The sequence below is a fragment of the Corylus avellana genome, chromosome ca2 (assembly GCF_901000735.1).
Source record: "Corylus avellana chromosome ca2, CavTom2PMs-1.0".
NCBI lineage: Eukaryota > Viridiplantae > Streptophyta > Magnoliopsida > Fagales > Betulaceae > Corylus > Corylus avellana.
The window spans coordinates 419,509-433,335 of record NC_081542.1 but is presented as its reverse complement, the minus strand read 5'-3'; the positions used below and the strand labels follow the sequence as shown (position 1 = coordinate 433,335).

General features: G+C 36.9%; 2 protein-coding genes across 3 annotated transcripts; one reads left to right on the top strand and one right to left on the bottom strand.

The window, feature by feature from the left end:
• Window positions 1-1,948: 1,948 nt before the first annotated feature.
• LOC132170723 (glutamate receptor 3.6-like) lies at window positions 1,949-7,212 on the top strand. The gene is made up of 6 exons (XM_059581808.1): window positions 1,949-2,304; window positions 3,274-4,604; window positions 4,829-5,106; window positions 5,478-5,509; window positions 5,606-6,012; window positions 6,648-7,212. Exons 1-6 carry the CDS (start codon window positions 2,037-2,039, stop codon window positions 6,885-6,887), a joined length of 2,556 nt encoding a protein of 851 aa, XP_059437791.1. The 5' UTR covers window positions 1,949-2,036; the 3' UTR covers window positions 6,888-7,212.
• Window positions 7,213-7,812: 600 nt separating this feature from the next.
• Window positions 7,813-13,330, bottom strand: LOC132170240 (glutamate receptor 3.6-like). 2 transcript variants are annotated; one of them, XM_059581137.1, is made up of 7 exons: window positions 13,222-13,330; window positions 12,369-12,674; window positions 10,143-11,491; window positions 9,780-10,057; window positions 9,326-9,357; window positions 8,816-9,222; window positions 7,813-8,367 (listed from the first exon to the last, which is right to left on the bottom strand). In XM_059581137.1, the coding sequence occupies exons 2-7, from the start codon at window positions 12,631-12,633 to the stop codon at window positions 7,879-7,881; spliced, it is 2,820 nt and encodes a 939-aa protein (XP_059437120.1). In that variant the 5' UTR covers window positions 12,634-12,674; window positions 13,222-13,330; the 3' UTR covers window positions 7,813-7,878. The 2 variants fall into 2 exon arrangements, with proteins under 2 accessions (XP_059437120.1, XP_059437121.1); XM_059581138.1 differs by lacking the exon at window positions 13,222-13,330 and adding an exon at window positions 13,083-13,114.
• Window positions 13,331-13,827: the final 497 nt, after the last annotated feature.

Sequence of the window (13,827 nt, the reverse complement as noted above, 5' to 3'; positions counted from 1 at the left end):
CATAGACATAGATGCACATGTATATATATGCTAGCACCGTAGCATGATCATTCATTGGATGGTGCTAAGTGGAATTCATTTGCAGCCTGTTCAGTTTTTTTTTTTTAATTGAATAAGGAAGAAAGGACAACAGGGGAGGATCTTTCCTATTCCTGATCTGAATAGAAGAAATAATAGGAGATCTCGTGAGAATGCTTTCAAAAACTCAGCATGTTCAGTTGATTTCTTCATTTTCTTTTTCTCTACTATCGTGAATCTTGAAAAGAGAATATCGACGATAATAAGAAACATGGATAAAAAATATAATGCAAAACATGCATGATGCTATAATTGCTTAATTTTTACTTTGACAAGTTTGTTAAGGACTTTGTCAAATTATATAATATTTATTTATAGTGGGTCACTTTTGTTTTTTTAGGGTGGGCAAATAGATAGGTAGGAGAGGCGTTTGCCCCTTAATTTGGCTCCGCCATGGTGCTACAATGCATGATATCATTCCAACAATTACTTTATGAAAGATGACTTATTTTTCAAGATCGAGAGAAGTTTATATAAGATTCAAATTTGTAGCTAGGGTTTTCAGGTCTTATAGAAGGAAAGGGTAGGAAAATGGGCTCATGGAGGATCATTTTGAATTTGGTTAACCTGAGTCGAAAACTTCTCCTTGAGAGTTGAGTGGGGCAAGAGACTATTGTTCTAGGCCGGCCACTAATTAGGTATATTTGAGCAGTACTCACAAATATTTAACAAAAATTGAATCATCATATAAGTCTAATTAGTATTAGTCACCTTGAATTTTTATTGATGTTTTGATGGGGTTGGATCATGCTATGGTTCAGTCAGACTTAAGAGAGCGCTTGCGGTTTTCACAAACTAGGCCTCTTTTGTGCGACTCTCAGCGAGTAGGTGTTACTATGATCATGCTCAGATAGGATAACCACAATTAATCTCCCCGTCCTACTTTTTTTGCTCAAAAAAAAAAAAAAAATTGAAATCCCAATTAAGGATACGCAAACTGTACTATCAAGAAAATATATATATTTTAAAAAATCGAAAATTTCGATGATGTTATTTTAGATATCATAAATGGTGACAATTAACCATTGAAATGGGAGAGAGTACTTGACATGATTTGAGTGGCCTAGATGCATGCATTATTGGGGATGATTCAATTTACGGGTGGGCATCAAAATCAATGGTGGGGCCCGCATATTGAAAAAAGACTAACTAATTAAGTAAATATATCATGAAGCCCAATTAAGTGGCTATAATTTCAGAAATTAAGTGCAAGTAGTGGCTGGTGGCATATAAATTATATAGCACAAGGTTCCCTTCCCTCTCGAGTCTCAGCCTTGGCCCTTATGTATAGGCTATATAGCTCATGCATGCTGCCCACTCCATTCGATGTAACCTTCCCAACTCCCCTGTCCATACACTACATATCTTCTTCCATACTCATAGCCTTTGATTTTCCTTTTTAATCTTTTTTTTTTTTTAATTTATATTTTAACTTGTTGTAAATGTAACGGTGATTATGTTGTGCTTGTGCCTCCACAAGTGTAATTATAACATTGATATATATATGAAAAATTCACGTGAGCCTTTAAGCTTTTGCTACTTCAACAACACACTAAAGGGGGTGAAGATAAATTAGCACGCGGGTAAATTTTTTTTTTTTTTATTAAAATATTAAAAAAAAAATTTTATTGCCTGGCGTGCTTAGCACGTGGTGTGCTCTAAATCACGGCTCCACTAAAGGGCCCACGTGACCCTATTGTTTGGTGTACGTTATAATTCAAAATTAAAACTCCCATTTAATATTTTCACCTAATATCTCACACTCGCATTTAATTCCATCTAACATTTTCTACTCTTGCACCCATTCCAGTCTTTACACTTGCACTTCTCATGCATCAACGTCTCTTTCTTTATCTGGCCTTCTCTGATGTTTACATTTTTCTTTCTTCGATCTCTATCTATCTAATGCTTGCTTCACCATTGTGACTAGGTTGTTTGGTGTCTTGGTAGTGGAAAACATGAATATGTTTTGGCTTCTGCTGCTGATTTTCTGCTATGGGCATTTCAATGGCACTGGTGCGCGTGTCCGTGTTTCTACAAGACCGACTGTTGTTAACATTGGCGCTATTTTGTCTTTCAATTCTTCCATTGGGAAAGTTGCAAAAGTTGCAATAGAAGCTGCTGTCGAAGATGTGAACTCAAATCCAGCACTTCTAAAAGGCACTAAACTCAAACTTGCCATGCAAGATACAAAACAATCTAGCGGGTTTTTGGGAATCGTTGAAGGTACATCCTCTTAAACATCTCTTGTTTCCCCGTTCACAATTTTCTCATTGTTTCCTTTAATTAGACAAGTCATGTTAAAGAACTTTTAAAATTAGCATATATATATATATATATACTTTGTGGTTTGACAATTAATGTTTTAAATTGAAGGTTACAAAGAACTTTAAAATAAGAGAGTACATCTAAGTGGGTGTGTATATGCGCTTGTGTATATTTGCTTTAAATCAAACTATGCTTGTCTGCACCGGACCAGCCCGTGACAGTGGACTGTATGGTGCTAGTGGTGGCTTGATGGTGCACTTGGCACTTAGCACGAAGCATCGGGGGTTAAAGTGATCAAATCATGACTGTTTATTTTTAAACGGTCGTGATCATACAATATGGTGGTTTCATCTCAGCCACATGATCCTTCTTAGGTGGATCCAACAGTTGTATTTATTGGATTGTTAGTAAAGTTAACTGTAAGATCAAATCAAGTTTGATCAAATGGTTGAGATCAAGTGACCGTTACTAACAATTACGATCTAACGGTTATAATCAAATAATCGTTAATAATAATTTAATCTACTCATTAAAAGTAAGTGTCTGTTAAAATAACACTATAAATTGTCCACTTCAAACCTGTAACACATAAAAACTATCTTCTTCAGTCTTTCCAAAAATGTTCTATATTCTCAAAAATTCGAGTCTCTTACTTGCTTAGAATAAAAAATCTGAGTGTTCAAGTTTGGTTTTGTTTGTGCAAAATGCAATTAAACTACAAAGGTGTTTTTGAGCTTCATTGTATCCCAAATAAATATTTGTTGTAACTCTTTACATACTAATTCAACAAATTTGATATGGGCAACTATTTTCTTAAGGAAAATGACTTTGTAATGCACCTTAAGCATTTAATTTTATGTTTTCTATTTATGTTCTAACCACTCATAGAATATCAGACAGATTATACTTTTCATTGTTCTTTTACAGCTTTGCAGTTTATGGAGAATGATACAGTGGCCATAGTTGGTCCCCAACAATCAGTTATGGCCCATGTAATTTCACATATTGCGAATGAGCTCCAAGTCCCTCTCTTATCCTTTGCAGCCACAGACCCCACTCTGAATTCACTCCAATTCCCTTATTTTGTTAGGACAACACAAAGTGACCTCTTTCAGATGTCTGCGATAGCAGAAATTATAAGCTACTACGAATGGCGAGATGTAATAGCAATCTATATTGATGATGATCATGGCAGAAATGGGATTGCTGCATTAGGTGACCAACTCGCCGATAAACGTTGCAAAATCTCGTACAAAGCACCTATGAGCCCCAAAGTAGGCAGGAATGAAATCACCAATACACTGCTTAAGGTGGCGTTGATGGAGTCTCGGGTAATAATCCTTCACATACTTGCTACTTGGGGTCTAGAGGTAGTTGATGTGGCACGAAACATAGGGATGATGGAAAGTGGGTATGTGTGGATAGCTACTGATTGGCTCTCTACTGTACTTGACACAGAATCTTCCCTCCCTCTAGCAGCAAGGGATAGTATTCAAGGGGTTCTTACCTTGCGTATGCACACTCCAGATTCGGAACTCAAAAGGAAACTTGTTTCGAGATGGAGCAACTTGACTGACGGACTTTTCGGACTAAATACTTATGGTTTGTATGCTTACGACACTGTTTGGCTTCTTGCTCATGCACTTGACACATTTTTAAATCAAGGGGGACATATTTCATTTTCCAGTGATCCAAGATTAACCAAGTTCCATGGAGGTAACTTGCATTTTGATGATATGAGAATCTTCGACGGTGGGAACATGTTGCTTACTAACATTTTAGAGGTGAATATAAGTGGTGTAAGTGGCCTAATAAAGTTCACTTCAGATAGGAACCTCATTGGTACTGCATATGAAGTCGTCAATGTAATTGGCACAGGGGTCAGGAGAATCGGTTACTGGTCCAAATCTTCCGGCTTGTCAGTTGTGCCTCCAGAAAAGCTCAACGAACAAATAAATCGTTCCCACTCAAATCAGCTATATGGTGTAGTCTGGGCGGGACAAACAACTGAAAAGCCTCGTGGGTGGGTATTCTCAAGCAACGGAAGGCAATTGCGGGTTGGAGTCCCAATCCAAATTAATTTTCGTGAATTTGTTTCCCAAGTAGATGGTTCTGATATCTTTCATGGGTATTGCATTGATGTATTTAATGCTGCACTAGAAATATTACCATATGCAGTCCCGTATAAGTTCATTCCATTTGGAGATGGACATATCAATCCGATATTCACAGATCTTCTGTACAAGATTACAACGGGTGTAAGTATGAATTTTAATACATTTATTAATGTGATTTGGGGGTGTTTTTAGTTTTTGGTCAAAAAATGTTTTGATGCAAGATAAATGTGAAAACAATTTTTGTGCTTTATTTTTTTGAGCAGTGTTTTGTATTTTGGATTGTTTGATAATGTTTTTTTTACCAACTTAAGTATGCAATAATATGCTTTGTGATCCTAATTCATCGGATTTCCACTTCCATACAGGACTTTGATGCTGCGGTTGGCGACATTGCAATTACCACCAACCGAACAAAGATGGTGGATTTTACGCAGCCATATATCGAGACTGGGCTCGTCGTAGTGGCCCCAGTTCGAAAGCAGAACTCTAGTGCTTGGGCATTTTTAAGACCATTTACTCCAATGATGTGGTGTGTCACAGGTTTATTTGTTCTTGTTGTGGGAATAGTTTTTTGGATTTTAGAGCACAAGAAAAATGACGATTTTTGTGGCTCTCCAAGAAAACAATGTGTCACGATCCTATGGTAAGTCCCTAACAAATATTATGCTTTCTCAAAATGTTTTAAGCTAGAATATTAATAATTACAAGAAAAAAGATAAAATATTAATTAAATTATTAAATTAATCATTTTTTTGTCAATTTAAATCTTAACTAGCTACCTCCTTTTTGTATAGACATCTTACTTTTTTTAAAAAAAATTAATTAATTAATTAAAAAAAAAAAGAAAAAAAAAAGTCTTAACTACCTCTTTGGCTATATATTTGAGTAGTTTAGACACGACTACTACACTACAAGAAGATAAATTATGTACTTAAAACTTTTCCTTTACGCTTTGTAGATTCTTAAATCTTGATTGAAGTCCCCAAATTGCTAATTTCGTGATTTACTTTGCAGGTTTAGCTTTTCAACTTTGTTTAGTACTCATAGTAAGTAAAATGCACTACTTTGTCTTCATTAGCTATTTCTCACAGGCACAAAACATCTTATATATATATATGCAACTCCTTCCCTGTTTTATGTAGGAGAAAAGATTGACAGCTCTCTTGGTCGCTTCGTGCTTCTAATATGGCTTTTTGTAGTTCTAATACTCAACTCCAGTTACACTGCAAATCTGACCTCAATCCTCACAGTTGAACAACTTTCTTACTCTGTCAAAGGAATTGAAAGTTTAATAACAAGCAATGATCGCATTGGTTACCAGCGTGGTGCATATACTGAAAATTATTTAATTGACGAGCTCAACATACATAAGTCCAGACTTGTTCCTCTTGACACGGAAGAAGAATTTGAGAAAGCCTTGAACGATGGGCCCAACAAGGGTGGTGTTGCTGCAATAGTTGAATCGCGAGCACATATGGAGCTCTTCCTCTCCAGCAGATGTGAATTTGGTATAGTAGGTCAAGAGTTCACCAAAATGGGATGGGGTTTTGTAAGTATCATACCAAGTATTTCATTATTCCTCTTGGTCTTGTGGATAGAGACCGTCTAGCAACACCGTGGTGGTGGCCACCAGGACTATCTAGTGATCCCGCAATGGTCGTTAGATTACCAGTGTGATTGCTAGTCACGCACGAGGCGGCCACCACCATGAAAACTACAACTTTTTTTTTTTAAATGAAAACATTATTTAGGTTTTAGCTTTTAGAAACACTACTGATCAAAGCTTTATCAAACCAATTTTTTTTTTTTTTTTTTTTTTTAATGAATTCCACATATAACACTTTTTTTTTTAAAAAAAAAAAAAAAATTAAAACTATCAAATCAATTCTTAATTTTCACTTCTTTTTCAAAACTCTTTTTAAAACCTATGCTACTTCTCCAAACTTGAACATGGTTTTTGCGTTTGATAGGAGAAAAAATATTTCTATTAAATTGGTTATGGTAAAGGTTTAGATTGCATATTAATTAGACATAGTAAATATAATTTGACCCATGCATAATGATAAAGCATAATCAACCTGTCATGTTTAACTTGTTAGATTATGTCTATGAAAAATTGGTTATCGATCTTACTATTATCAGCTTATGATAATATACTTTTGTTGTACATTTCTCATTGATTAGGCTTTTCCACGGGAGTCGCCCCTAGCAATTGATATGTCAACTGCAATCTTAAAGCTGTCAGAGAGTGGAGAATTACAAAAGATTCTTGACAAGTGGCTTGCAAGAAAAGCTTGCAACTTAGAAGGAACAAAGCAAGACATAGACCGCCTTTCACTTAAAAGTTTCTGGGGGCTCTTTTTATTGTGTGGCTTAGCTTGTGTGGTTGCTCTACTTTTGTATCTTGTTAAGATGGTTCACTAGTACATGAGACATTCTGGCCGGGGCTCGTAATCATTTCTCTCATTTGTTAAAGAAAAGGAACCATGGTCATAAAATGGAAGGGTCGGAAGAAAGCGTAGCGAAGAGAAACGAAGGAGAAGAGAAAACGAAGGAAGAGGGTATCAAATGGAAGAGTCCAAGAACATGAATCTATAAATTTCTAATATTGATGTTATATTGGGTATGAAGCATAGTTAGTTCTAGACGAGTATCCTTCTTGTTGATAATTTAAGAGAGAGAAGAACCTACCTACGTAAGACAGATGGATCTCACAACTTCTTTCTAATAAAATTCGAACAGCTTAAAACCAAGAGAACAAAGTGGCCCTTTAGGTCCTCTTTCCCATTATCATGATAATTATTTCACAGAAATTATATGCTAACATTCGTTCGTAAGCAGTGTGTGGAAAACCATGGACTCTTCTTGATCTTATCACTTTCCTAAACAAGGGTTTAGTTTTTGTGGAAAAGGGGTACATACACAGTGTCGTGATCAATACGTTGGAGGAAGATATACGTTTTTTGGTTTAAAATTATTCCTTTAAAAAAGGTCATTTAAAATAACTTATCGATACATACACACCATTAGATTCAATGAAACAAAATCTAAACCGTGAAATAGTTCATCTCCATTTCAAGGATCCTATTCCCTAGAAATTAAGCCACTACAATTGGAATAGATGAGTTCTTTCTAAATTTTTTGACCGAGTTTTTTTGCTTAGATATCAGAGGCAAGGAGAAGATGAGAAGTAGAAATAAAGCGAAAAATATATGTTTGATATTCTAAATTGATTGAAGTTTAGTTTGAATTCAAATTCAAATTTGGGTGACATATAGAGATCTGAACCTGGTGGTAGTCCCCTGGTTTGATGGGAATACGACAGTTTCCTTCTATGATAAATAGCAAGGAGATGAATTGGAAGTCTATTAAGAATATGTAATTGTGTAAAAGTAGGTACAGAAGGTGGATATATTTAGGCTTCATTGCAACTATCAAGACTCTTATTTGAAGATGATAAATCCAAATGTCTTCTCTTGTAACTGTTGATTGATTCATCTTCAGTAGCTACACTTCTGTTTGAGTTCTTCTCCATTTGCCTTCTCTTGGAGCGGCTTTTAACTTCCTCTACCTTTTCATCAGCAAAACTAAGAAATGTCCGAAGACGTTTAGACCCTGAGATTGAACCAGGAGGCTTAAGTTCCTCTTGATAGTGCCTGCTGAACTGGCGCATCATCAGAAACAAATATACAACGAGAGCAAGCAAGCAAGCGGTTCCACATATGGCAAAAAGGCCCCAGAAGCTCTTAAGCTGAAGGCGATCCACTTCAAACTTTGTGCCTTGTTTAGTGCATGCACTTCTCATAAGCCATTTATCATGGATTCTCTGAAGGTCTCCGTTCTCCGACAGTTTTAAAATGGCAGTTGACATGTCTATTGCTAGAGGTGAATCCCGTGGAAAGGCCTGATCATGAGGCATTAAGAATAAAACCAAGTTGTTATAAGACAATAACTACCAGAAAATGATGATACTAGTCCAGACTCCAGAGCAATTAAATTTCATTCCTTCACTAAAAACTAAAAACAGGTACATTGGACTACTGTAGAAGATTTTATATATCTCTATGCAGCATTGAAGAGATATGACAAACCCTCTTCTGGTCGTGATCGTGATTGTGACTACCAAATCTCGTTTGTTGGAGGTGGTCACAATTACGGGGGATGAGGTTCGGTGGAGTGGACCAACTACCTCATTACCGCCATTTTTTTTTTGTTGACGCAGCAATGCTACATCTCATTGTCACATCAGTGCATAAATTGTACGTACGGCTAGCATTTTTTGTGTTATGATAGGTCCACAAGAGCCTGACATGAATTCTAAAAACAAGTAGTGCGGGGAAGTGTAAACTTACAAATCCCCACCCGGCTTTGGTGAACTGTTGACCTACAATGCTGAATTCACATCGGGTTGAGAGGAAAAGGTCTACATATGCACGCTCATCAACAATTGCTGCAACACCACCCCTATGGGGGCCGTTTTTTAAGGCTTTAGTAAAATCTTCTGGTGAATTAAAAGGAAAAAGTCTGGACTCGCGAATGCCAAGTTCCTCAACTAAATAGTTTCGGGCATATGAACCTTGCTGGTAGCCAATGGGATCATTGCTGTTAATCAGAGTTTCAATGCCTTTAATGGGAGAAGAAAGCTGCTGCACTGTCAAGATTGAGGTCAAACTTGCAGTGTAGCTTGAGTTGATTATAAGTACCACAAATAACCATATTATTAGCACTAGCCGACCAAGAGTGCTGACTGTATTTTCCCCTACAGAAAGCAGAAAAATGTGTTACTTGATAAGTAAACAAAAGCCGCCACCAATACCTATTGCATTTAGAAAGTACAACTAAATTAGAGCCAATTCACTTACTATGGGAGAAGAACAAGGTTGAAAAGCTAAACCTGCAAAATTAATCGAAGCACAAATGTGAGTGATATGCGGATTAGACTAAGAAATATGATAGAAAGAAGAAAAATCCCAACACAAGACTCTGTCTTGATGCAATTTTCAATAACACTAGTGTTTTGTACTTTTGTCATTATAAATAGAAGCTCTACCCATCGACAGTTCCTAACAAATTACTATCTCACATCTATGAAAACTCTGATTTCTACAGCAAAGAAGAGTAAGGGGGAGTTTTCTGCTTTCCCTAAATCAGATCGATAAAAGTCATCGGCATTGTCATGATCCTATCTCAACAAAGAAGAATGGAAAGGATAACTTCAGAGCAGATATTATTGTTGAGATGTTTACACATAGCTCGATGGATTTGAACCAAGCAAAGAGTAATTAAAAGTTGTCATAGGATGTGATATTCCCTCACCATAGAATAGTGACAACTTGTTTTTTTGGGGGACCCCGGAATTCATCATTTATTCTATGCTCCAAAATCCAAACAACTGCTCCCACAATGAGAAAAAAGATAGCTGTGGTACCCCACATCTGTAGAGTGAATGGCCTTAAAAATGCCCAAGCACTAGAATTTGACTTCCTAACTGGGGCCACTACTACCAGCCCAGACTCGATATATGGTTGTGTAAAATCCACTATTCTCGTTCGGTTGGTGATGATTGCGATGTCCCCTATTGCTGCATCATAGACCTATATGGAAGAAGAAAACCAGAGGGTCAGAAAACCAATACAACTTCACAAAGTTGTAAGCAAAATTTTGTTTTCCACTACTTACACCCGTTGTGATCATCTGCACAAGGTCAGTGCCACTTGGGTTATTACGACCATCGCCAAATGGAAATAGTTTATATGGGACGGCATATGGCAACAAGTTCACTGCAGCAGTAAATACATCAATGCAATACCCTTTGAACATGTCACTGCTCACTTCTGACACCATTTCTCGAAAGCTAACTCTTTTTGGGACTCCAATTCTCAATTGTCTTCCGTTGTTTGGGAAAACCCACCCACGAGGTCGCTGTGTTGTTTCTCCAGGCCAAATTACGACGCTTAGCCTTTGACTTGCACTGGAACGATTAGGTGGGTTTGTGTAAAGCATTTCTGGAGGGTCGAGTGATAACCCAGAATAATTAGACCAATAACCGATCCTCCTAAACCCTGTGCCAACGACATTAATGACTTCAAATGCAGGATAAATGAAGTTCCTATCCGAAGTAAAATTGATTGGTCCTGTTACACCAGTCATATTGACCTGCAAAATGCTCTTAAGCAGCAACTTCCCTCCATCAAAGATGTTCATAGCATCAAGATTCAAGCTCCCTCCTTGTACGTCAGTTAATCTAGAATCATTTGAGAATGAGATAACTCCCCCCTGATTAAAAAATGCATCAATTGCATGCGCAAGCAGCCAAACAGTGTCATAGGCATATAGACCGTAAGTACTTAGTCCAAAAGAGCCATTAGTACTCTTTGCACGAGTCAAGTTACTCCACCTAGAAACAAATTTTCTCTTGACTTCTGACTCTGGTGTGTACATACGCAATGTAATAACTCCTTCAAAGTCACCCATTACATCTGAAGTGACTGGAGAATTAGTATCTAGTATGGTAGAGAGCCAGTTAGTAGCAATCCACACATACCCAGTTGCCATCATCCCAAGGTACTTTGCAACGTTAAGAACCTCTGGACCCTGACCGGCATAAGTGTGAAGAACAATAATCCGAGACTCGGTTAAAGCAACCTTAACCAGCACATCGGTGACATTATCCCGGGTGGGTTCAGGGGGCATAGGTGCTTTGTATGAGATCTTACAACGTCTCTCAGCAAGCTTGTCTCCTAATGCAGTAATCCCATTTCTGCCTTGGTCATCGTCAACATAGATTGCAATTACCTCTTTCCATCCATAGTAGTCCACAATTTCTGCTATTGCAGCCATCTGAAATAGATCACTATGGGAAGTTCTAACAAAGAAAGGGAACTGAAGTGGAGACAGGGTGGCGTCTGTTGCTGAATATGACAATAGAGGAACTTGGAGCTCATTAGCAATGTGAGATACTACATGAGCTGTTACTGAAAGTTGGGGACCAATAATTGCTACGGTGTCTTTCTCCATGAACTGCAAGGCTGTTATGACAAATTAAAGTCAGAGAGGTTATAAACCACTTGTGATTCTAGGTGTGACAACTCAGTTCCACGTAAAGAAAAAGATTAGTTCACGTAGAGTGGGTGAATTATAAAGAAGGTCATTGGTGCTAACTCTCATATTGATTCATTACTAAGTGAGATTGAATTTTATAAGTGATTATAAGAAACTTCAATTGCAACTTAACTAGTTATTTTGGAGTAATAGCGCTAGATGTGATCAATGTTTTTCTTGGGCCATTACAAATGGTATCAGATCAACGTAGTAATGTCATGTAGTACTAGAGCACTACATGATATGACCTTGACAAGGACATTGGAGACTTATAGCATGTTTGAGATTGTGTTTGAAAAATTGAGCTTTTAAGTCAAATAGCGTTTTTTGGCAAAAGCTTAATTTTTAAGCTTTTGTCAAAAGTGAGTTTTGACAATTTTTAAAGCAAAAAAGTCAAAGAAGTACTTTTGAAATTTTTTACCAAACAAACCAGCTTTTGTTTGGCACAACTTTTTTCGGCACTAAAAATACTTTTTAAGCTCTCTAACACAATCACAATCAGGCCCTTGAGAGGGGAAAATTGTAACACCTTAGTCCAACATTGAAAAAATGATTAGCAAACATAAACTGAGTGGATTATAAAAGAGCTCATAAGTACTAAGTCCCATATGGGTTCCTTATTAGGTGAGACTAAGTTTTATAAGTGATTATAAGGAGCTCCAATTACAACTTGGACTAGTTTTTTTGGAGTGATAGCGCATATGTGACTAGTGTTTTTTCGGAATCATTACACTAGGTAACCTACCTTTAGAGTAAGAAGATGACGAGTGAAAAAATAGAAAAGAGATATCACAAAGAACTTACTCTCAACAATGCCAAGGAATCCGCTGTAATTGGAGTCCTGCATCGTAAGATTTATCTTAGTTCCAGCCAGAACAGTTGGATCAGAATTCACATCTTCAACTGCAGTTTCCATTGCGAGTTTTGCAACTTTGCCAATAGTAGACTTGTAAGAGAGAATAGCCCCTATATTTACAACATCAGGTCTTGTAGAAACATTTGTAACAACCCCATACGAGGAAATCCCATGGCAGAAAACCATTAACACCAGAAGCAACAGTGTATTCATGGTAAATTGCCTGATTACAAACCCCTAATTCTCAGCTTTCTCTGCAGACAACACAAAACTATATCATCGAGAAGAAATGAGAGAGCACTAATTGGAAACTCTAGTTTCAAACACTGACATATTGCAATTAAAAGATCCTATATTAGATTTAAGAAACACCTAAAAGTAGCAACATATGAATGAATTACTCAAGAACTTGAAGCAAAGACTGTAACATTGAACAATGTGCAGACTGATGCTCAAAACTAAAACATCTACAATAAACAAATAAATTTATGTGAAATGACACAACCAAAAACAAAAAAGTGACCAACATGAGCTCAAAACCAAGTGTGTTTCTGCACAATAGATAAAACCCACAAATATCACAGAAGAGCAACAAAACAAATCTAACCACGAAAGTGCGAAAAAGGTTCGTTTAAGGAGAATCTCTACTGGTAAAAAGCAACCTTTTTTCCAACAGATTGAAAGGCAATAGGAAGGACATAATTGTGGGATTACAAAAAGTGCTGATTTTTCATAAAGGGTATCAGAGAAATCTCGAGAAGTTTAGATTCCGCAGGTAAAAGGGAAAAAGATTTAACTTACACAGTAGCATAGTTAGCGGCCATTCTTGACTCGCAGGTGAAACCCAGAAGTAGACCGTTAACGCTGTAATTAGAACCCAAGACAATCAACATCTGATGAGGCAAAAATCAACAATAGGGGAATTATATCCTTAGTTATACAGTGCATACAAGTGTAACGGTGGGATTGGTAATGGTGCAACTTGCAACTGTCATGCAGCTATTGTATTGTATGGTGAAGATAAATTCTTTAGGATATTTATTACCAATGTAGATGTGTTGGAGATACATGGGTATGGAAGTCAACATAATAGACAAGAGAAAGAGACACCACTGGTCATCACTCCTGCTGAGGTTAGTGTTACCTGACCTGGAACGCTGGAAGAGGATAGGGAATTTCGAGTGCTTTGGTGGTGGACCTGGTGGTCCTTTATACACTATGTATATTGTTCACCAATGTAGCATAATTTCCATGTGGTTTAAAAAGAAAATTGAAAGCCATGATGCTTTCTTTGGAAATTTTGCTGACCAATTTCATAATGTTTTTCAGATGAAACCATAAATAAATGAGTTTAATTATTTCAATTTTATCTCACTTTATATATATTGATGGCACTACAAATGGGTG